General features: G+C 37.9%; 3 protein-coding genes across 3 annotated transcripts; 1 reads left to right on the forward strand and 2 right to left on the reverse strand.

Moving 5' to 3' along the window:
• Window positions 1–13: 13 nt before the first annotated feature.
• knop1 (lysine-rich nucleolar protein 1) lies at window positions 14–8,945 on the forward strand. The gene is made up of 5 exons (XM_022674500.2): window positions 14–119; window positions 2,490–4,457; window positions 5,502–5,564; window positions 5,643–5,699; window positions 7,450–8,945. Exons 2-5 carry the CDS (start codon window positions 2,490–2,492, stop codon window positions 7,771–7,773), a joined length of 2,412 nt encoding a protein of 803 aa, XP_022530221.2. The 5' UTR covers window positions 14–119; the 3' UTR covers window positions 7,774–8,945.
• On the reverse strand, window positions 8,906–18,955 carry exosc1 (exosome component 1). The gene is made up of 8 exons (XM_022674499.2): window positions 18,856–18,955; window positions 16,771–16,886; window positions 15,546–15,620; window positions 14,740–14,828; window positions 13,490–13,523; window positions 12,672–12,722; window positions 12,394–12,478; window positions 8,906–10,690 (listed from the first exon to the last, which is right to left on the reverse strand). The coding sequence occupies exons 1-8, from the start codon at window positions 18,881–18,883 to the stop codon at window positions 10,584–10,586; spliced, it is 585 nt and encodes a 194-aa protein (XP_022530220.1). The 5' UTR covers window positions 18,884–18,955; the 3' UTR covers window positions 8,906–10,583.
• Window positions 18,956–19,793: 838 nt separating this feature from the next.
• pgam1b (phosphoglycerate mutase 1b) lies at window positions 19,794–23,778 on the reverse strand. The gene is made up of 4 exons (XM_049469217.1): window positions 23,551–23,778; window positions 22,445–22,719; window positions 22,054–22,234; window positions 19,794–21,642 (listed from the first exon to the last, which is right to left on the reverse strand). Exons 1-4 carry the CDS (start codon window positions 23,687–23,689, stop codon window positions 21,473–21,475), a joined length of 765 nt encoding a protein of 254 aa, XP_049325174.1. The 5' UTR covers window positions 23,690–23,778; the 3' UTR covers window positions 19,794–21,472.
• Between the last annotated feature and the right edge of the window lie 1,095 nt (window positions 23,779–24,873).

The raw sequence follows: 24,873 nt of genomic DNA on the forward strand, positions 1-24,873 counted from the left end.
GTTTACGTGCTCGTTGTGAAGGGCTCGCGCTTCCGTTGCTAAGGAAGCTCGAGCGCTCAAGCTCTTCCGGGTCGGGAGAGCACGTGTCACAGAGGAGTGTGGACCCACGAGTTTATTAGGTGAGTTTAAAGCTTATATTTATTATTTCGGTGTGTTTATAACAGAGCTCTGCACTGATACAGGGTTATATACCCAGCGCTGCAGCTTTATACACCCTGTCTCTATATCATACAGCTCAGATTCACTCTATACTACTGTATATATAACTATAATAATAATATATATTATTACTGTGTGTTTATAACAGAGCTCTGCACTGATACAGGGTTATATACCCAGCGCTGCAGCTTTATACACCCTGTCTCTATATCATACAGCTCAGATTCACTCTGTACTACTGTATATATAACTATAATAATAATAATAATAATAATAATATATATTATTACTGTGTGTTTATAACAGAGCTCTGCACTGATACAGGGTTATATACCCAGCGCTGCAGCTTTATACACCCTGTCTCTATATCATACAGCTCAGATTCACTCTATACTACTGTATATATAACTATAATAATAATATATATTATTACTGTGTGTTTATAACAGAGCTCTGCACTGATACAGGGTTATATACCCAGCGCTGCAGCTTTATACACCCTGTCTCTATATCATACAGCTCAGATTCACTCTATACTACTGTATATATAACTATAATAATAATAATAATAATAATATATATTATTACTGTGTGTTTATAACAGAGCTCTGCACTGATACACGGTTATATACACAGCGCTGCAGCTTTATACACCCTGTCTCTATATCACACAGCTCAGATTCACTCTATACTACTGTATATATAACTATAATAATAATAATATATATTATTACTGTGTGTTTATAACAGAGCTCTGCACTGATACAGGGTTATATACCCAGCGCTGCAGCTTTATACACCCTGTCTCTATATCATACAGCTCAGATTCACTCTATACTACTGTATATATAACTATAATAATAATAATAATAATATATATTATTACTGTGTGTTTATAACAGAGCTCTGCACTGATACAGGGTTATATACACAGCGCTGCAACTTTATACACCCTGTCTCTACATCATACAGCTCAGATTCACTCTATACTACTGTATATATAACTATAATAATAATAATATATATTATTACTGTGTGTTTATAACAGAGCTCTGCACTGATACAGGGTTATATACCCAGCGCTGCAGCTTTATACACCCTGTCTCTATATCATACAGCTCAGATTCACTCTATACTACTGTATATATAACTACAAAAATAATAATAATATATTATTATTGTGGGTTTATAACAGAGCTCTTCACTGATACAGGGTTATATACCCAGCGCTGCAGCTTTATACACACTGTATCTATATCATACAGCTCAGCTTCACTCTATACTACTGTATATATAACTATAATAATAATAATATATATTATTACTGTGTGTTTATAACAGAGCTCTGCATTGATACAGGGTTATATACCCAGCGCTGCAGCTTTATACACCCTGTCTCTATATCATACAGCTCAGATTCACTCTATACTACTGTATATATAACTATAATAATAATATATATTATTACTGTGTGTTTATAACAGAGCGCTGCACTGATACAGGGTTATATACCCAGCGCTGCAGCTTTATACACCCTGCCTCTATATCATACAGCTCAGATTCACTCTATACTACTGTATATATAACTATAATAATAATAATATATATTATTACTGTGTGTTTATAACAGAGCTCTGCACTGATACAGGGTTATATACCCAGCGCTGCAGCTTTATACACCCTGTCTCTATATCATACAGCTCAGATTCACTCTATACTACTGTATATATAACTATAATAATAATATATTATTATTGTGGGTTTATAACAGAGCTCTGCACTGATACAGAGTTATATACCCAGCGCTGCAGCTTTATAATGGGACAGTCCCATTACAATATGATAGAAAACATCTGGAATATAATCAAGAGGAAGATGGATGATCACAAACCATCAAACCAAACTGAACTGCCTGAATTTTTGCACCAGGAGTAAAGCAGCATAAAGTTATCCAAAAGCAGTGTGTAAGACTGGTGGAGGAGAACATGATGCCAAGATGCATGAAAGAAAACGGTGATTAAAAACCAGGGTTATTCCACCAAATATTGATTTCTGAACTCTTAAAACTTTATGAATATGAATAATGAATCTTTGCATTATTTGAGGTCTGAAAGCTCTGCATCTTCTTTTGTTATTGCAGTCATTTCTCATTTTCTGTAAATAAATGCTCTAAATGACTAAAATATTTTTATTTGGAATTGGGGAGAAATGTTGTCTGTAGTTTATAGACTAAAAAAACAATGTTCATTTTACTCAAACATAAACCTATAAATAGAAAAATCAGACAAACTGATTCAGAAACTGAAGTGATCTTTTATCTGTTACTGCAGATGACAGCAGAATCAGCTTCCAGCGTAAATGTTAAGGATAAAGAGAAGGAAATTGGTGAATCAGACCAGAAGAAAAAGACAAAGAAGATCAACAACAGAAAGGCGGCAAAACTAAAGAGGAAAGAGCGAGAGAGGAAGGTCACCATCTCCATGTTGGAGAGGTTCCTCAAGAGGGCGAGGAGGTTATCAATGGAGCGTCAGAAGCAGGAGAATGGTGAGAATAGACCTGCAGAAAAAGGAGGAGAAGAAGAACAGGCCGACAGCGTGATGAACAGAAAGACAGCTGAGAATGAGGAGAAGAAAAAGATGAAAAGGCTGGAGAGGAAAATGAAGAAGAAAAAGACTAACGAGGTCAAAGAAGAAGCGATAGAGGAGGGGATCAGCGAAGGAGGTGTGGAAACGAGGGATGTGGGAGTTCCAGAAAACAACAACAAGAAGAAAAACGCAAAAAAGATCAAAGAAGAAGTGATAGACATCAGTGATGGAGAGATGGAAACGAGGGATGTGGGAATTCCAGAAAAGAAGGAGAAGAAAAACGTTAAAAAGATCAAAGAAGAAGTGATAGACATCAGTGACGGAGAGAAGGAAACGAGGGATGTGGGAGTTCCAGAAAAGAACAAAAAGAAGAAAAATGCTACAAAGGTAAAAGAAGAAAAGATGGATGTGAGCATCAGCGAAGGAGGTGTAGAAACAAGGGATGTGGGAGTTCCAGAAATGAACGAGAAGAATAAAAACTCTAATAAGGTCAAAGAAGAAAAGATAGATGTGAGCATCAGCGAAGGAGGTGTGGAAACGAAGGATGTTCCAGAAAAGAAGAAGAAAAAGAAGAAAAACACAAAAAAGAGGAAAGAAGAAGTGATAGAAATCAGTGATGGAGAGCTGGAAACGAGGGATGTGGGAGTTCCAGAAAAGAAGGAGATGAAGAAAAAGAAGATAAAGGAGGAGACGGAGGAGAATGTGGAAACGAGGGATGTTGGAGTTCCTGCAAATGACAAGAAGATAAACACCAATATCAAAGAAGAAGAAGAAGAAGAAGAAACAGGTATGAACACTAGTGAGGGAGGTGTGGAAACGAGGGATCTGAAGGAGAAGAAAAGAAAAAAGCCAAAAAAGAAAAAGGAAGATGAAGGGATGGAGGCCACTTTAAATGAGGAAGAAGAAGAAGAAAAAGAAGAAGGAGGGACTCAGAGCAAACCTAAGAAGAAAAAGATAAAGAGAGAAGCTCCAGAAGATGAGAAGAACAGAGGAACGAATGGAGGAGAGGATGGAGTGAGTGGTCCTCCAAAGAAGAAGAAAAAGAAGAAGGAGAAAGCAAAGGATGGAGAAGTGGAAGTGGAGAAAACTGAAGTGGTGATTAGCGAAGAACCTGAATCTTTTCCTCCTGAAAAAGTGAAGACGAAGAAAAAGAAAGAAGGGAACATGCCTGAGGAGAACGGGATAAACAGAGCTGAGGGAGAGGAAGAAAACGGAGAGGTGGAAGTTAAAGAGAAGAAGAAGAAAAAGAAGAGGAAGATGCTAGAGGAGCAAGAAGACGAAGCTCAATCTGCTCTGGAGGATGGAAGGATTAAAAAGAAAAAGTTAAAAAAGAGGACAGAGGAGGATGTGGCAGTCGAAGAAGAAGAAGACGAAGAGAAAGAGAGAAAAAAGAAAAAGAAGGAGAAGAAAAAGAGTCCAGACTCCATGGAAGATGCAGAACTGAGTAAACAGAAACAGAGCCCAAAGAAAACGAGTAAAATAAGCTCCTCCCCCTCTACCTTCTCCTCCAATAAGAATATAAGAATAAAGACGGAACCTGTGGAGTTAAACGATGAGATGAATCTCTCTGTTCCTGTTAGTAAAGAAAAGCAGAAAAAGAGGAGGATGAATCAGACGGATGAAGAAAAAGCAAAGGCTGATGCTATGCTAGTAAAGAAAGTTATCAGAGTGAAAATGGAGAGAGAGATGGAGGAAGAGAAAACAGAGGAAACCGTGAGTAACTACAGTTCCTATAATCAGACGATTTAATAACTTAAGTTCTTTTATTATATATAATACTTTCCAGAGGACTCCAGACTAAAGTTTTCAATAATCATCCTAGAAACTGTCGTCCTGAAGCTCTACAATGTTTCTGTTGTATTTATTTTATAATTTTTTCCTATTTTTTTCAACTGCTGCTCGTCGTAAAAGAGCAGTTTCCCTGATTGCTGTTGCCACTTTTGAAGTTCCACAGTTGACTCACATGCTGATCCAACAATTTACTTAGAAAAGAATTCAGATCAGTCAATCAAAAAGGAAGAATTTCAAGAACTTTGAAAAGGGCAAGCACTGCAAAGACCATCAAAAACATTGCAAATGATGAAACCGCCCCAGTAGCGGAAGAGCAAGAGTTCCCTCTGTTGTACAGGATAAGTTGATCAGAGTTACCAGCCTCAGAAACCCCAGAGTATTTTGGTTTGTTTAAATCTTTTAATTTACTGCATGATTCCTTATGTGTTTCTTCATAATCTAAAAAAAGAGCAGGTTCCCTGATTGCTTTTGCCGCTTTTGAAGTTCCACAGTTGACTGACATGCTGATCCAATGATCACCACAGTTATTTTTCCTTTAGGGGCTTTCCACTTTCAGGGACACATTGAGTATGATCCTTTTCTGAACCTAATTTTTATTTTTGATTTAGTATGTGTGATTCATTGCGTAGAATTCCGTACTACACTGATTTGTTCTGTTGTAAATAGTTCTTCAATACACTTTTGTGCATGGTTTTTTTAGTACATATGAGTCATTTCACTGTTTAAATGATTCTTTATTACTTATGACAATGAAATACATAAAGTATTGTATTAAGATGAGTTTTCTTTTATACATTTTTGGATTTATTTCTTTTGTACATTCAGCAGAATGTGGAATGATCTTCTGATTCTCTTCATTATCATAAATATGGTTCTTTACCTCTATTTGATTTTGTATCATATGTATAATTAATCGTTCTGATCAGTAAATGATTCTCTGTGTGTGTTTTTTTTGTGGTTTTGTAGCCCAGCGATGTCGTGTTCCTGTCCGCACGGCCGGGAAATCAGGATGAGATTTCTATAGATCAGGTAAAACTCACACAGATCACTATCCGCTCACTGTAATCTCTGATGGTGATCTGATGGTTATTAATACTCGTTCTGCAGGAGCGGAGGTTAGCCCTGCAGAGAGACGTGGACGAGGAATCTCAGCCCAAGGCAGTGGTCAGTATCTACACACACCTAATTCAGTTACTTCAGTCATCAATTATAAATATATGTATGTATGTATATATATATATATATATATATATATATATATATATATATATATATATATATATATATATATATATATATATATATATATATATATATATATTGCTGAGTAGCATTACAGCGCTATCGCTCGGAGGAAAGAGCAGCGACTCGGTTCTGAGACATCAGCTCACAGATGCAGCCTTGTGCTGATCCACATCACCCTAGAAGGGATGAGGGGAAAGAGCGCCATCTACTACTGTACCCACCCAGAGAGAGCAAGACCAATTGTGCTCTCTCAGGGCTCCAGCAGCTGATGGCAAGCTGCATGACCAGGATTTGAACCAGCAATCTCCCGATTATAGTGACAATGCTTTAAACCAGTAGACCACTCTGAGCCCCATTTGAATTATATTTTGGGGAGAGAAAAAAAAATCACTCCACTATTTGTGAGATTTTTTTTCTTTGGAAGTTTTTTTTTTTTTTGTATCCCAGACAATGTTTTATTTTGATTACAAACGGATTATTTGAATCTCAACTGCTTTATTGTGTAGGCCCCAACAAAAGTGATTTGCATAATGTTGCCCAAAGGCAACAAATGGTAAAAAAAACTTGTTTTGGTTTACAACAAGTTTACAAGAAGAATGTAAGAATATAGTTAGAATAGGAACATCCAAATATATCTTCACATATATATTATTGCAAATATGCATATTTTTTGTACGCTGCAGTGTATTGTACATAGATATGCCTTATAACATTATAATACAAATAAAATAAATAAATACAAAATAAGTTACAGTATGGTATAAAATGGTGTAATAACCAAAAGATGGTTTGTTGCCTGAGGGCAGCATCATGCCATATATGGTAAAGATTAGTCTTGGACTATAAACTGCATTTTCAATAGAGATTTCCCATCAAAAGGACTTTTGTTTAATCACTGTCCAGGAATTCCAGAAATATATATATATATATATATATTTATTGAACATCAATAACAAGGAAATTTATTTTTGGACATAAAAAATGTCCAAAGGACAACCCCGCCTGCATTGTAAGCCTGTAAAAATAGCTGTATTTCAGCATGATGAGGGTGAAAGGAGATGGGCTATTCAACAAAAGTTAATACTCGTTATCAGGTTTTACTACAACCCAAGTCCATTTAATATCAGATTTTACCTTTAAAGAAGCACTAAACCCTAAATCATATTTTTTCATTAATAGCTGAAATGTGTTTCTTTATACATACCAGTCCTGCTCAGAAATTTAGAAACAATTCCTAACCTTAAAAAAAACGCTTTTATTGTGGTAATTTCTGCCTCTGCAGCTCCTCTCGGGTTCAGCTTTGCTATAGTTGCTGTCACAATGCTGCTGCCGCAGCTCAGCCAATCAGCTTTCCCTCCTGCCCCGCCTCTAAACCCATACATCACCCAGTGCCACTCCCATTTCCTAAGAATTTTTTCAATTTGAACTGAGGCTGGAGTCAGCTAAAATCAGGCGGTTTAGTGCCCCTTTAAGCCTCATTTTAGTAGTATAATAGTACATATATATTTTTTTTACAATAGAATACAATCTTAATTGAAAATGCTGTTTAGTCCGAGACTAGCTTTACTCTCAGTTTACTAGATTTTATTTTCTAATGTTGCATAATCGTACTTTTTCTTATTTATTAGTAACTAAAAGTGTATTTATCACTTGTTTTATTTCTCCTCAGGCATTTGGTCAGTGGGGCACGGCGCAGTTCGAGAGCTCGGACAGGCAGATGAAGTTCCTGAGGCTGATGGGCGGATTTAAGAAGGGCGGTCAGCCAGTCGCTCAGCCGGCCGCTCAGAGCAGCAGCAGCAGCAGGTTCAACATGGCTCTGGGGAAGCAGGACCAGCAGAATCTGCAGCAAGGCCTCATGGGACAGTTTGAGCGCGCTCAGAACCGGCGTATGGACGTTCAGAACCGGGGCGTGGGGCTGGGGTTCACCGCGCCGTCCAATAAGAAGTTCGCCATCGACGTGAACGCGAGGAAATCTGTGAAGTTTGACGACTGACTGAAGTGACGAAGCATGACTGTACACATGCTTCTGTGTTTATTTATACTTCACTTTTTATGTAAATGATGTTCCTCCAATCATGAAGACTGTGGATTGGACGATGCCATGAGTAAATATATGTTAATAGGCTAATGATTAATGATTGATGCTTATAATTCAACGTAGATTAAAACGCAGATAAAAGACTCCCTTTAAGGTGTTAAAGAGGAAATCCATTAGTATTTTTTAAATGTTATTGCTACTATTATTATGTGAAAGGTAAAGAATGCTGCATTGAGTTGTGGGTAATGTGGGCGGGGTCTCCTGCATTGAATATGTATATAATATTTGTGCCAGAGTCACTTGATCATATGTTCATACGGACATATCTAGCCAGACACAGCCGGTCCTGATACGATCTTTATTACCACCTGCTGCACTGCATTGTACTGCACTGTCCACTGTGGGTGGTAATAATATTAGCCTTCTGTGATGTATTAAGATTAGTGTACATTTCTGATCCGATTTGAGCTCAATTAATTTGATTAATATGAAATGTGAACATGTGAACATAAGCCCTATCTGGACGGGATTAGTTTCTCAGGGTATTCTGGGGTAATTTTCTCTTTTATGGGGGGTTTTTATCCTCTGTGATTTTATTCCCGTCCAGAACAACCATATACGTGTTTTTCTCAGACGTCCTCTGAGGTAAAAAATTACATCTATTGGTTTTCTCTGAACTCTTTTCGTGGTCCTCCGGTAATTTTAAGCCCATACGGATCCACATCTCTGAGTTTCGTCTCCTCACATTTAAAAAAAAATAGCTATTTGTCCACTGCTGCGCACCGTAATTACACTTTGGGCGCGCTCCTTTTCCACAGCGATCCATTTAAAAAAAAAAAAACACACAACAGCGAGTGGAAATGGAGGAGCTACTGAACTCTATGTCACGTGACCGAGAAAGCCTAAAAAAAACTCACTGGTACTCCTGTTTTTTCAATTGCAGTCCAGAAGAAAAAGTTTCAAATCTCAACCACTAAAGTATGGAGATTATTTCTGTATATCTGTTGAAATGTGTGTGAAAGCAATTCCGCAGGTCAGTCGTTTGATCACTGTAAATGTGTATAAAGTATGAACAGTTGAAAGTGGATTATTTTTAAGAATAAACACTTTATTGAGTCTCTTGTAAATACATGAACTCTATGTACAGAAATGAAAAGAGGGGGGAAAGAATACAAAGCAGGACAAAAACACGTTCAAGAACATCTTTGATATCGTCTCTGATCATTTTGTAAGCGGTTCATGTGTTTGACAGAGTCTTGAAAACAGTGCAGCCAAAAAAAATGACCAATACTTCAAAATCCCGTTCCGGAAGGCTAGCTGTCCTCAGTGTGTGTTTTTAACAAATCAACATAAAACATCAACGACACCAACTCGTTCTCCAGTTTACACCTCTAGAGGAGAAGACTCTATAGGAGAAGACCAGGGATTCTAGAACAAAAGTCCAGAGGTTCCAGAATGTAGCCCTTGGTATTTTAAATTGCAGCCCCAATATCTCAAATCCCCAGGATTCTAGAACAAAACCCAGTAATTGGAATCTCTTGGTATTCTAGAAACTAGCCCTAAGAATAAAGCCCAAGTATTCTACAATGTAGCCGTAATCACTGACATTCCTGGGATTCTAGAACAAAGCCCAATAATTCAAATATCTTGGATTCTAGAATGTACCCCAGTTACTGTAATCCATTGGGGTTTTAGAATAAAGCCCCATTAATTAAAATCTGTTTGAATCCTATTACAGAGTCACAATATCTGGAATCCCTGGGATTCTAGAATGCAGCCCTTAGAACTAGAAACGCAAGGATTCTGGAATGTACTCCGAATGTACTCCCACTTAATTAACTGGAATCCTTTGGGATTCTAAAGCATAGCACTAAGAATTCAAACCCCAGGATTTCTAGAACAAATAAACGATACCTTGGGTTCTCTAACATAACACTACAAATTAAGATTTGAGAATTCATTCCCAAAAAATGCAATTCCAGAATGCAGAACCAAAAATTAGAACCCTTGGGATTCTAGAAACGAACTAAAATCCCTGGGATTCTAGAATGCAGCCTTATTAATTAAAATCAATGGGATTCTGGAACAAAATTTCACAATTGGAATCCCTCAGATTCTGGAATGCAGGGGATTCTAGAATGCTGCCCTAGAACATTAGAACCACAGGGATTCTAAAACAAATTATAAAGTACTTACAAAAACTAGAATGCATTTCCAGAAATTGGAATTCTAGATCGTAGAACCAATAATAAAACCCCTGGAATTCTAGAAACTAGCCCCAAGAGAAATATAACAATTTGGATTCTAGAACATAGTCCCCAGAACTATAATCCCAGGAATTCCAGAGTGCAGCCTTAATGATTAAAATCCATGGGATTCTAGAACAAAACAATAATACTTTGAACCCCTCAGATTCTGGAAGGCAGCCTCAAGAACATAACCTGAAGAATTAGAAGCCCTGGGATTCTAGAACGCAGCCCCAATAACTGGAAACACGGAGATTCTAGAACACAGCGTCAAATGGTGTTCTAGAATCCTGCGGAATGGTGTTCTAGAACTCTTAGTTCATATACAAGTCAAATGTTAGTTGAAGCTTACAGCTAACTGGGGGAACTCTAGCCTTTTTCCAGTCTCACTCTGGACCACACTCGTGGGACCAGTGTACGAGTGTGTGTGTACGAGTGTGTATGAATACGAGTGTGTGTGTGTGTGTGTGAAGCTGTGTGTTCCGGGGGTAAAGGGTGGAAAGGTATGGGAGGTCCGGTTCAGGCCTGCAGGTACTCCGGCTGTACCCGTGCCACTTTGCGGAACTCTTTGTTGTGGGTGCGTGGGCACTGCATCTCACACCAGCTGATGGGCACCATCTGAGCTCCTGTGGGGCAGAAAAGACAGAGGGTCAGCATTAGCCAATCAAACCACTGCATCTCTAAAACACCAAGGGCTTTATTACCTAAAGGTACATGAATACATTGCGTACGCCATATTTCACGGTCAGATGTGAAAAATGTGACGTGAACATGAGAACGTCATTTCAGGCGTATTTATGTTTTTTGTACGCATGTATTGTGTTTCTCATTTGGCGACACTTAGAGGCGATGCATTCAAATTGCAACTATTAAGATATATTTTACACATACATTGTGGTAAAGCCATTATTGGCTAAAATAAAGTCAATTAACAGATAGTTAAACAGTAAATAAATCCGCCAATTTTATTGGCTTACTGAAATAATCGTTCAACGTGTTTCTGCTTATCCTAGATTATATAAACATGGTTGCGCTCGAGTTGTTGGAGATGGCGGCGTTAGCATTATTGGATAATATTTCTAACGGCCGAATTTATCGAAAGTGCGTTTCTGTGACCATTATGATTTTTTTGGCCCATGATAATGACTGGCTTTTAATCCGTTTCAGAATTCCAAGAGCCTGGTTGGGTTGGGATAGGATTATAAGCTGATTGCGTGAGGGGTGACTTCTGGCAACTCATTTAAAGCATTTAAATGAAGACATTCATTATCCAGCTTAGAATAATTAATTTAAAACATTCATAATTATTAAATTACTTATAAAACAGCAGCTACGCTACACACTTTAAACACTTTCTTGACAGGCATATTATACTCTAATATTATTATTATTATTATTATTATTATTAATAATAATATAAGTTTAATGTGCTTTACACTCCCCCAGCCCACACCTGGCGTTAGTGGGCATTACGGTACCAGTAGGTCAATGTAGGTCAATCTGCTGCCGGCAGTCCTAATCTATTGGCAGTTAGGGGTTAGGGTTGTGTTTAGGAAAGAACCTGCCGATATATCAATCATACAAGGGGTCACGATACAAGGGGTTATGATTCAATATATTGTGATATTGTGAACAAAAAATAACTGTCACAATATCAAACAATTTTAAAACACCATCATATTTTAAAATTTGAGTAAAAGAAAAATGTATCTTTTATCCAATCAGAACAAAAGATTTAACAATATCTAGTGGACGGGGTTTAAACCTTAAATCTTTACATCTAAACTAACAATTAGAAATTAATAGCTTTTCGGAAAGTCAATACAGTATTGCAAATCATAATATTTTCTTATATCCCTGTAGGCAATACTTCTCTACATAAAGTAGACAAGCTGTGTGTGGTTTGTGCATTTGCACATCTGTGTCAGCAGTGGGGCAATTTAATTTTAGTATAAGTAAAATTAGCTAAAATAATTTATTTTGTATTCTACTATATTAAAGTTACGTTTACGAAAAAGACAAAGGTTTATAGTTAGTTTAAATATCATATTTAAACTAAATAAATATTATTTATATTTGTTTTGTAGCTGTACTACTTTCTTATCATTTAAAATCTATTTTGTCATATCGCCAAGAACATCATTATCGTAAAAATACCGTAAAATATTGTGATGATATTTTATATTATTATTATTATTATTATTATAATTCTAGAATGTAGAGCCAATAGTTAGAACCCCTGGGATTCAAAAAACTGACCACAAAAGAAATAGAACTCTTTGGATTCTAGAACAATAGAGTACAGAATAATCAAGTGTCTACTGATCACCTGCTTCACTGTGGGCCACGACCACACCCAGCTCGTTCTCCGCTGTGGTCAGCAGGTAATTCGACTGCACGTCTCCCAGCGAGATCTAGCCAATAGGATCAAGGATCATCAGAGAAGCATTCAGAGGATTATTAATTCAGTGGGCAGAAGGAGGCTGTGTGCCCAAACCATGAGTTCTACTACTAAAGGCGAGGAGATGCTGCAAATTAAATCGTTTTTATTGAAATATGATGCATTCTCTGCATATTTTCCCATCCTCCAATCATATTAAAGGATACCACTTTGGCGAGGACGATGTCACCAGGCCTGAAGCTTTTATACGTTTCCACCTGCAGAGACAAACAGACAACAACAGACAAGAATAATTAAAAAGTATACAGATTCATCTTTAAAAAACTCAATATCACTGAATAGTTACTTTATTTCAGTAATTCAGTTCAAAATGTTACTTTCTTTTATTGTTGATGATTATGGCTTACAGCCAATGAAAACCCAAAAATCAGTGTCTCAGAAAATTAGAATATTATACAGTATAAGACCAATTGGTACTTTTTTGTCAGTGTGGGCAGTGTGCCAAGTCCTGCTGGAAAATGAAATCTGCATCTGTATAAAAGTTAAAGTCAGCAGAGGGAAGCATGAAGTGCTGTAAGATTTTATACTTTATAAAACACAGTGGATCAACACCAGCAGATGACATGTCTCTCCAAACCATCACTGATTGGTGGAAACTTCACACTAGACCTCAAGCAGTTTGGACTGTGTGTCTCTCCACTCTTCCTCCAGACTCTGATCCCTTGATTTACTTTAAATGAAATGTAAAATTTACTGATGATCAGTGATGGTTTAGAGAGACATGTCATCTGCTGGTGTTGATCCACTGTGTTTTATTATCAAGTCTAAAATCTTACAGCACTTCATGCTTCCCTCTGCTATTGACAACTTTTATAGAGATGCAGATTTCATTTTCCAGCAGGAAAGTTCAAATGAGACTTCAAATGTTTGTCGTTTTTTTAATTTATGTGAAAAAAACAGATCTGATTCCCCCTACAGTGTGAACACAGCCTAAAAAAACTGAATTAGTGAATTAGGTTCTCACCTTATCTTTCTCGGTGGCTCTCACGTCTTCTTTCCTGTTCAGAGAGAGAGAGAGCAGAGTGAAAGTGTGAGATCATGTTTCACCATCCTGATGAGACACATTCAATTCCTGTGGTTAATCTGGATTCAATCCAGACTCTTTATAGTGACATCAAATCAGACATGAACTGCATACAGTCTGCTGCTACATATATCATTACCCAGCATTACTGCACATTACTACACTAGATAAAATATGTAAAATATATGTATATATATTGGAATAAAGGAATAAAGGGAATACTTTTACTATCTGTTTTATGGTTTGCCTGTTTATATAGTCAGTACAGGTATTTGAAATTAATTATTAACTAAATAAACTGTATTTAAAGGCAGAACCTATAATAAAATAAAATACAATAAAACTCCACGTTCGTTCAACATTTGTATATTTATTCTGATTATGTTAGAAGTTTGTCATTTAACAATAAGAGCAAAAATAAAGATATTGTTTTGAGAATTTTAAATGTAATGTAATTCAATGTACTGTAAATTTAAAGTTCACTGCTATTAAAAGTAATATAAACCTAGTGTATTGTATTGTAATATTATTTGTTGTAATTTAATGTTTTCTTTTTAGAATAGTGTGTAGTGTGAATGTATAGTAATTTAGTGTAATGTAAAAATACTATTCTGTAGTGTACTGTAGCCGTACTGTAATTTGATGTACAGTAAATTTATTGTAATTTAGTGTACAATAAATTAACTGTACTGTAATTTAGTGTACTGTACTGAAAGTTTAGTGTATTTCAGAGTGCTATAAAATGTCAGGTACTATAATAAAATTGTTCATTATCATACATTTATTGTACTGTTAAATTTGTATAACGTATTTTATTGTACTTTAAGTTTATTGTAATTTACTTTACTGTTAATTTAATGTACTGCACATTTAGTGTACAATACTTATTATAAAACTTATTGTACTTTACTGTACTTGAGACTGTGTGTACTGTGAGACTTCTCGTACATGTGTAAGGTGTGTAAGGTGTGTAAATCATGCAGTGAATGCTGTGAATGTAAATATGTGTGTGTGTGTGTGTGTGTATACAGTGTAGTGTGTTCTCTATAAGTGAGTGATGACAGATTTCCTACAGCTGAGCTTTCTCCTGCCCCGCCCAGCCCCGCCCCCTATACATAACATACCATACACTCACTATAAAGCAGCCTGGGGTGCAGTGTGTGTGTGTGTGTGTGTGTGTGTGTGTGTACCTGATGGTTCCTCTGAACCGGTCTTTAAGGGGGGTGGAGCCGACGTAGAGGATGTGCACCTTGGCAAACCGCGGGTTAATACTCGTCACCTGGGAATAAAACAATATTATAAATAAATAGTGAAGTGATCTATCAGACTATGAAGGAACACATAAGGAATCATGTAGTAACCTAAAAGTGTTAAACAAACCTAAATACTACCTTTCCTGGGGCGGTCCTGATGAGTGCCAGTTTCACCAGTACGTTTCAGTTGTTCTTAGTCATTTATGGATTAGAACATTCCTCGAATATTCACTATTCACTGTATACCTGTAACTCTACCTCTTCACTACTTTACTTTAACTGATGCTCTCAAACACTTTATTAAGAGACAAGCAATTCAAGTAATTAACTCTTGATGAGTTCAGCACAGCTGTTAACTGAAAGCCTGAATTCCAGGTGACTACCTCATAAAGCTGACTAAAACTGTCTAATCTAAACAGGAGGAGCTACTTTGAAGAATCTAAAATATAAAACATATCCTGATTGGTTTAACATTAAAAAAAAAAAAAAAAAATTCTGTTTTAGTATTAATCTACAATGCAGAATATTTTTAAATAAAGAAAAAACAATGAATTCACTGTGTCAGGTAATTTAGCAGAATAATAAATCCTAACTTAATTACCCTTAAAACAGATTTTATGATATCGTAAATGGCTGGTTCTTAACATTACAGTACAATTTTACCGCACTGGCTTGTGACACACATTAACAGATAGTTAGAATATACTGTTTAATGTTTAACGAACAGTAAAGTTCCTGCTCACCTTGCAGGTGACGATAGCGCCGACGTCAGGCAGGAGCTGTGCTTCTGTTTCTCTGACGACAGAAATCACAGGAAGCTGCAAAAACGATAATAAACAGGTAAAAAAAAAGGTTTAAAAACTATGATTTCCCTTCTGATGTGTGTTAAGCTCCAGTTTGGTTTAAGAGACGTAAAGTCAACTGAATTTTTAAGGGAAAACCCTCAGTCAATTACCTACATTACTTTCAGGGAGACCCTTGCTGTGTGTGGGCGAGCATTATCCTGCTGAAAAATCCTCAAATTTATTGAAACCTCCTTTCTGCTTCCCTTAGTCTTATGATGTGCCCACCTCAAAATCTGTAAATTGAGCAAAATAGCGGTCTAGCAGTCAACAATCTCTCACCAAGAGGTGCACTACTCAAAAGTAGCCTCAGAGAGCCTTTTTATAGGGCATTTTCTCATTTATTTATAATTATTTTCTTAATTTTCTCCCAAATTTAGATAAGCCAGATATACATCACTAGTGATGCCTCATAACCAAGAGGGCAAAGACTAGTATGTAAATTCAGACTCTGACTCTTTTTGAAAGAAAAAGCGCAGCGTCTCGGTTCTGATACATCAGCTCACAGACGCCTTGTGCTGATCGACATCACCCTTTTGGAGTGATGAGGGGAATAAGCGCCATCTACTGTACCCACCCAGAGAGAGAGCAAGGCCAATTGTGCTCTCTCAGGGCTCTGGCAGCTGATGGCAGAGCTTGATGGCAAGCTGTATGACCGGGATTCAAACCAGCAATCTCCCGATCATAGTGGCAGAACTTTAGACCCTTTAGAAGAGTGTCTAGTAAGAACACATCCGTAGTCTTTTTTTTTTTTTACACTGTCAGGACTGTGATGTAACAGTTTTGGGATTCTGGAATCAGCCTGTTTTCTCACTTTCATGTACTGAACTCTCATTCATCTATACTAAGATTAAAACACTCTAGGGCCTGTTTAAAGGCATTTTAACAATATCATATTTTAATAGCAATCTGTCATTTTGAAGACGTACAGACATACCATCCCACACCACATACTTAAAACAGGTGTGTGTGTGTGTGTGGTTGGGTGTGTGACTGAGATCAAACCTACAGAAATATGTCCAAACCATTTCGCAATACCGATTTGCATACATCTCCACTGTGCTACAGTAATATTAGGCGCATGCCTCGATTGCGCAACCAGCGTTAATCCCTGCAGGTTCCTCACCTCCTCGCCCTCGTTCCTCCTGAGCACGTATCCAGCGAGCGAGGCGAAGATGTAGCCATGCCTCAGATACGTTCCTGCCCCGGGGATACAGTCCTCCGTACTGCACAGCCTTTCACCTGCAACACACACACACACACACACACACACATATATATATATATATATATAAAGCTTTCAGCTAAAATTAACTATATACCCAAATACATACAAATAAATGCATTCAGATACTTTAATAAAGTTCCACCCATTGGAAATCCATGCAATAGGACTATTGGATGACCAAATTGGGAGAAAACGGAAAAAAAAATCAGAAATCAATTATATAAAAAAAAAAAAGAATAGGACTCTCTGGAGAACATATACATAAACCTACTGGCACCATGCCATAAACCAGCACTGGGAGTCTGGAATGATGGAGCTCCACCCAATACTTATCCTTTTGAGATGAATTACCCAAAATCCTGACCTCCTCACTAACTCTTGGATTGTGGGGCTCAATGCAATCCAAGCCTCACAGCAATGCTTTAATCTAAAATATAGTAGAAGGTCTTCTCTAGCTGCGCTTTCCTCTGAAAAGAGGCGGTGGCTGACTTCACATGTATCAGACGAGGCATGAGCTAGTCTTTACCCTTTTTTGTGTTGTGTCATCAACAGCTGAATGAGTGGGAAAACTGGCCTAGCTAATAAATGCATTTATTAGAACGTGTGTCCACAAATATTTGGACATATAGCTATATTTACAGTTATGCAGTGATGAGCACTGATTAGCATGGTGGTGGTGTATAAAGTGTTAGTGTGTATTGTGCTGCTGGTACAGTGAGTGGATCAGGCAGTGCAGCAGTGCTGCTGGAGTTCTTAAACCAACACAAATCTAACAGCGGCACTGCAGTGTTACTACAGGTCTTATTAATAAACGTGTTAACCTGAGAATGGCACTGGAAGTGTGTGAAGCCTGTGATCATGTTAAAACACATCCAGCAGCAGCTTTTACACGAGGGAAACACGAGGGAGAGAGAGCTGGAGCTGAAAGTCAAAGTGGAATGTTTGGCAGCTGCTTGCCTGAGGGGTGGGCCAGGCTCACCAAACGAGTTAGAGTGAGTAAAAGTCAGTCAACAACACACACACACACACTCATACTGCACTATATACCTATTATTATTATTACTACTTTACTTATTACTGCTGTTATTATTATTTTAAGCATTATCAATTATGAATTTCTTTGATTTGACCAAACTGAAAACCTCTGGAATATAATCAAGAGGAAGATGGATGATCACAAACCATCAAACCAAACTGAACTGCTTGAATTTTTGCAACAGGAGAGAATAGCATAAAGTTATCAAAAAGCAGTGTGTAAGACTGGTGGAGGAGAACATGATGCCAAGATGCATGAAAAAAACTGTGATTAAAAACCAGGGTTATTCCACCAAATATTGATTTCTGAACTCTTAAAACTTTATGAATATGAACTTGTTTTCGTTGGATCTATTTTGTTATTTCAGCCATTTCCCATTTTCTGCAAATTTATGCTCTAAATGACAATAAATTTATTCGGAATTTGGGAGAAATGTTATCTGTAGTTTATAGAATAAAACAACGTTTTTTTTTTACTCAAACACAAACCTATAAATAGCAAAACTGAGAAACTGATTCAGAAACTGAAGTGATCTCTTAATATTTTCCAGAGCTGTATACATATAGACGTATTATTAAAATAATAATACTGCTGCGGTTGCTTCTATCCGTACTACTGTTATTGCTGCTGCTGGTACTATTACTTATTACTGTTATTTGCACTACTGATGTTATTAATAACCAATAAAACCCCGTTATTAGCTGTAAAATAGTCCATATATAAATTATAACCCATATTTAAATGTTCTGCAGTCATGTGTTGCTACACATCGAGCACGTTTTCACTCCTATTCCCCGTTAAAACCACTTTAAAACTTTATTAAAACCTAATATTTACCCCACACCCCGCCCACAGCCCGCACAGCATCCCCCCTCTTTTAAACTAAGCGCTAATAATCTGATTTATCGCTAAATAAAGCGCTAAACGCGCTAAAAAGACTCGCCTACCTGGAACACACAGCTTCATGGGCGACATGTTTTCAAGAAGAGAAGGGAGCGTGCTGATTGGTTGGTAGTAGCAGAGAGCGCGGCCTGTGATTGGCCGCTTACGCGGAAGTGAGCTAAGTCATGTCCAGGCGCCATCTTTGTTGTGGAAGATCTGGAAGTCGTGACCTCACTTTTAAAAGTGCATGTTTTTTTTTTTAACAAATATATTAATTAATCAAATTAAAAAATATATATATAAAAATAATAATTATACAAAACATAATAAGTGTAAATTAATTTAATTTAATATATACATATATTATGACAAAAATACATATTTTTATATTTATATTTGGAGATAATAAATTAAACATATACTAAATCAAAGAATATAAAATAGAGTAGATTTAAAAAATTATATATTTAGGATGTTGCAAGCTATAAAAGTGCAGACCTTAGAATGCATAATTTAATTAAATTTAATTTAATGTTTTACATATTCGGGATCTAAATTCTATTAATCTGAAAAACAATATTATAATATCCTTTAAATTATTTTTTACATTAAAATGGAAGTTTGAGAGGAAGGTTGTTCCTTGTATAATTGCAACATATGCAAACAAACTGTATTGTATTTTAAATGAAATATCTGTAAAATAATTAATGTCAAATCAAATCCATTATTTTATTATTTTATTTATTTCAGTAATTCAGTTTAAAACTCATATATTATATAGATATATGGGTTTTAATTGGCTGTAAGCTATAATGGTCAACAATAAAATACATCAACGCTTAAAATAGATCACTCTGTGTGTAATACATTATATATAATATATGAGTTTCACATTTTCAACTAAGTTACTGAAATAAAGTAAATTTTCAATGATATTCTATTTTTTTAGATGCACCTGTATATACACATATTTGACACCAACTTTAAAGAAAAAACAGTGCAATTGTTTTTAGATTTTTGTAACATTTATTAGTGATTGCACACAAACTAGAGGACAGTGCCATTCAGTCAAGCATATAATAAATATATTATCAACTCATTTTTCTTTAAATAGAAATTAGGTTTACAATCAGACAGGGAGAAACAGCCGTTTCATGTTATAATACCTCAGAACATTAGGAACACACAGACTTATTATCTTTAGTGGACTCGAGCAGTGCAGAAGCTCTAAAACGCATGTGATCTCTCCGGCTGTGTGTGTGTGTGCGTGTGTGTGTGTGTGTGTGTGTATGGGGGGTATTTTAAGTGCTGTACTGTGGGCGTCCAGGCATGTAGGACACCGGAGCTCAGCGTGAGTCATGGAGTGATTTGGAACGCCGTGCATTTAGTCTCCTTCCTGTAAAAAATAAAAATCACTAATTTATCCGCTGCCCCGTCTCTATGAATGCCGTTGCCTGGATACGGCTGGCACTAAAGCTGCCACTAAAGAGCAATGCCAAGTGCCTTTCACTCTAATGTTCATACAGTGGCAGCAGTGCTGGAATAATCCTGCAGAGTCCTCACACTGAGCACACTCAAATATGGGTTGTAATATATTTATTACAACCCAACAAATGGCAACTCAACAATCAGCAAACCAACACACGCCAACCCAATGCAGGCCAATCCAGCGCACACCAACCCAACACATGCCAAACCAACACTCGGCAATCCGACACATACAGCAACCCAACAAGTGGCAATCCAACAAATGGCAACTCAACACAATCAGCAAACCAACAAACGCCAACCCAACACACGCCAACCCAACGCACGCCAACCCAATGCACGCCAATCCAACACACACCAACCCAACACATGCCAAACCAACACACGGCAACCCAACACATACGGCAACCCAACAAGTGGCAATCCAACAAATGGCAACCCAACATACACTATCCCAACACATGCCAATCCAACAAATGGCAACCCAACATACGTCATCCCAACACATGCCAATCCAACAAATGGCAACCCAACATACGTCATCCCAACACATGCCAATCCAAAGCACGGCAACCCAACCCAACACACGACAACCCAAAACATGCCACCCCAATACATACCAACCCAACACATACAGCAACCCAACAAATGGCATTACAACAATTGGCAACCCAACACCCGCCAACCCAACAAACATCTATTTTCCTTCCAAATTAATGATGCTCTAAAATGACTTTCTCTTATTAACACTGTTATGGAATATTCTCCAACCAAATAAATGCTATTCTAGAATGTTCTCCCTCTAATCAGTGTGTCAGTAATCATTCCCTTTAAGAGTCGGGTGAGCTCTGACTTTGGCGCGTTCGTATCTCAACAGCGCAGAGCTTTTGTGAGTCTCAGCAAAGGATACTGACCTGCACATCCACGCTGTGAAGATACACCAGAAGCTCATTAAGAGTTGATGGGGAGTAAGATAGCAATAAGCATCACCATGTGCCTTGCATAGGGTGTATGATAGGGCCCTAAGACTGTGTTTTTTAATTATTATAACAGTATTGTTCACAATAGTGGGCATGTGCTGATAGAGTGTAAAATCTAGAAGCTGATAAATAAAGTGAACTATTTATTCTCTTTCTCTCTCTCTCTCTCTCTCTCTCTCTCTCTCTCTCTCTCTCTCTCTCTCTTTCTCTCTCTCTATTTCTTGGCCTTGCCCTGAGCAGCGACGGCCTCCATGGCCTTGCGGACGGTCTCCTCGTCCCCCAGGAACTGCATGGGCTTCACTGGTTTCAGGTTCTTGTCCAGTTCGTACAGGATGGGGATTCCGGTGGGGAGGTTCAGCTCCATGATGGCCTCCTCCGACATTCCTGAAACAATCAGATCCAGATCAGAAAATGTCCAAATTGCTTAATGCAATCAAATCCTCACAGCAATGCTATTAGATGCCAATGTCAACATCTATTAGAAAGTCTTCTCTGGACAATAGAGACAGTTACTCCAACAAAATCAAGATAAACTCGTTTTAATACCCCTGATTTCAGAATGAGACACTGTGAATGAGCAGGCGTCCCAATACCTACAGCCTTGCAAAAGTATTCGGCCCCCTTGTACTTTTCAACCATTTGCCACATTTCAGGCTTCAAACACAAAGATATGAAACTGTAATTTTTTTGTGAAGAATCAACAACAAGTGTATATTTTAAGCTTTTTTTAGAAATAAAAAACTGTGAGTGTGAGTATGTTCATATCATATACATGTATCTGCTTTAATGTCTCACCCTCCAGGTGCTTCACGATGCCACGGAGACTGTTGCCGTGGGCAGCGATCAGAACCCTCTTCCCGTCTTTGATCTGCGGTACTATCTCCTCGTTCCAGAACGGCAGGGCTCGAGCGATTGTGTCCTTCAGGCTCTCACACGCCGGCAGCTGGTCCTCTGTCAGGTCGGTGTACCGGCGGTCCTGTAACCACAGAACCCAGAGAAGATGGAAATCATTTTATGGAAAACTAACAACTTCTGATTTATTGTTTTCATCATGCAAAAATGTAAAAATCTTAAAAACATAAAATTTACAGGAGAAGGAAAAAACATTCTTATCTCTTAATGGAGATCAGTGGAAATAGATTTAATTCTAATGCATACTTCTAAGGCATTTTTGTACAGGCTGTACCTGGCTGATGGTGGAGTAGAAGTCGTGGTCGGACTCCATGGGCGGAGGAGGCGTGTCGTACGAGCGTCTCCAGATCTTCACCTGCTCCTCTCCGTGCTTGGCTGCAGTCTCGGCCTTGTTCAGTCCAGTTAGTCCGCCGTAGTGCCGCTCGTTCAGACGCCAGGTCCGGTGCACAGGAAGCCACATCTGATCTATACTCTCCAGAACCAGCCACAGAGTCCGGATAGCACGCTTCAGTACCGACGTGTAGCACACATCAAACTCATACCCCGCCTCTACAGCAGAGAGAGAGAGAGAAAGAGAGAGAGAGAGAGAGAGAGATAAAAGGATGGAAGGAATGAAATCATGGAAAAGAATGAAAGTTAATATGTATTGCCTTAATTTTCTACCTGTTTACACATGGACATTAACATGCATTTAATATCTGAACAGTATCTGGATCTATTTTAGCTGGATCCTTTTTTTACCTTACACGAAAGTGTGATTTTCTTTAATGTCCAAATAATATATGCTTATGACATAAAAATCACTCCTGTTACTGGAACTTCATTCCTGTTACTGGCACTCATTCCTGTAACTGGAACTCGGTCCTGTAGCTGGAACTCACTCTGGTTACTGGAACTCACTTCTGTTACTGCCACTCATTCCTGTTACCGGCACTCACTCATGTCACTGGAATTCACTCCTGCTACAGGCACTCAGTCCTGTTAATGGAACTCACTCCTGTTAATGGCACTTATTTTCTGTTACAGGTACTCATTCATGTTACTGGCACTCATTCTAGTTAATGGCACTCATTGTTGTTACTTGTACTCACTCATGATATTGGAACTTAATCCTGTTACTGACACTCACTCCTGTTACGATAACTCACTCCTGTTACTTGTTATGTTTTAAGTAACAGAAATGAAAGTAACAGGACTGAGGTTTTTTTTTTAGCATAGAATTAGCAAAAACATGACACATAGATAAATGGCGGCTATGCTATAAAGTGTCCCTAGTAAGCTGCCTCTAAGCTTCAAACCTCATCTTTAATCCATCCACAAGTACACACACACACTGTACACACACACACACACACACACACACACACACTGTACACACACCTCTGAGCGCCTCTCCTCCTCTGCGGGCTTCCTCCGCTCCGGTATCGCTGAGATCCGCATCGAACCAGCCGCAGAATCGGTTCTCCCGGTTCCAGCAGCTCTCCCCGTGCCGGATCAGAACCAGCCTGTAGGCGGACATACTGCTCTCAGAGCGCGGGCAGGAGGAGCGCACGAGCCGCCGGTCACTCACCGACTTGCTGGAGATACACAAACACACACACACACACACACAAATAACACTCACACACACCGGAATATCACTGCGAAGTGCTAGAGGGAGCCCGCAAGCGAGACCAAAATGAATAGGAGTGAATGGAGTTAAACGGATTAAAACACAAATTAAATTTACAAACAAACTACTTTCCCAAAATATTCATTTAGTTTAGGGTAGTAAAATAATGTATTTTACTGTACAAATAAAGAAAACATACCTATACCCACACACACTAGCACCAGAGCTGGTTTATGGAGAGACAGCACACTTCATATCTTCCCTTTTATACCAGAATAGCACTGCAGAATTGAGCTAAACGACTAAAACACAAATTAACAATATTAACTAACTACTTTCCCAGAATATTCATTTATTTTTGGATAGTAGAATAATGTATTTTACTAAAATAAATAAGCAAACCTGTTTAACCACCGTTTAAAATGGTTATATCTAGAATATAAAAGCCTTATAAATAACGTTAATTCCTGAAATACTGAAACATTTGATATTGCTCTGTGTTGAGAAAATGAGAACATTTCAGTATAAAGATGATTAAACATATATCAGCTATAGGCTCTGAGTGGTCTATCGGGCTAAGGTGCTGCCAGTATGAACGGGAGATTGCTGGTTCGAATCCCATTCCTGTTACTGACACTCATTCCTGTTACTGGCAGTTAATCTTGTTATTGGTACTCATTCCTGTTACTGGCACTCAATCCTGTTACTGGAACTCACTCCTGTTACTGACACTCATTCCTGTTACTGGCAGTTAATCTTGTTACTGATACTCATTCCTGTTACTGGCGCTCAGTTCTGTTACTGCCACCCATTCCTGTTACTGCCACTCATTCCTGTAACTGGCACTCATTCCTGTTACTGGCACTCAGTTCTCTTACTTACACTCATTCCTGTTACTGTCACTCATTCCTGTTACTGGCACTCAGTTCTGTTTCTGCCAGTCTTTTCTGATACTGTAACTCACTCCCGTTACTAACACTCATCCTGTTACTGGCACTCACTCCTGTTACTAACACTCATTCCTGTTACTGTTAGTAACATTCCTGTTACTAACACTCATTCCTGTTACTGGCACTCAATCCTGTTACTGG

The sequence above is a fragment of the Astyanax mexicanus genome, chromosome 21 (assembly GCF_023375975.1).
Source record: "Astyanax mexicanus isolate ESR-SI-001 chromosome 21, AstMex3_surface, whole genome shotgun sequence".
NCBI lineage: Eukaryota > Metazoa > Chordata > Actinopteri > Characiformes > Acestrorhamphidae > Astyanax > Astyanax mexicanus.

Bases quoted from the DNA above. Each gene is read 5' to 3' on its own strand.
- knop1 (XM_022674500.2), top strand. From the start codon at position 2,490: ATGACAGCAGAATCAGCTTCCAGCGTAAATGTTAAGGATAAAGAGAAG. The intron at 4,458-5,501 runs GTGAGTAACTAC...GTGGTTTTGTAG, and splicing joins AAGAGAAAACAGAGGAAACC to CCCAGCGATGTCGTGTTCCT. The intron at 5,700-7,449 runs GTCAGTATCTAC...ATTTCTCCTCAG, and splicing joins AATCTCAGCCCAAGGCAGTG to GCATTTGGTCAGTGGGGCAC.
- exosc1 (XM_022674499.2), bottom strand. From the start codon at position 18,883: ATGTCGCCCATGAAGCTGTGTGTTCCAG. The intron at 12,723-13,489 runs GTGAGAACCTAA...TTGTCTCTGCAG, and splicing joins GAGCCACCGAGAAAGATAAG to GTGGAAACGTATAAAAGCTT. The intron at 12,479-12,671 runs GTATCCTTTAAT...CCTATTGGCTAG, and splicing joins ACATCGTCCTCGCCAAAGTG to ATCTCGCTGGGAGACGTGCA.
- pgam1b (XM_049469217.1), bottom strand. From the start codon at position 23,689: ATGTCCGCCTACAGGCTGGTTCTGATCCGGCACGGGGAGAGCTGCTGG. The intron at 22,720-23,550 runs GTGTGTGTACAG...TCTCTGCTGTAG, and splicing joins AGGAGGAGAGGCGCTCAGAG to AGGCGGGGTATGAGTTTGAT. The intron at 21,643-22,053 runs GTGAGACATTAA...TGATTGTTTCAG, and splicing joins CATCGTGAAGCACCTGGAGG to GAATGTCGGAGGAGGCCATC.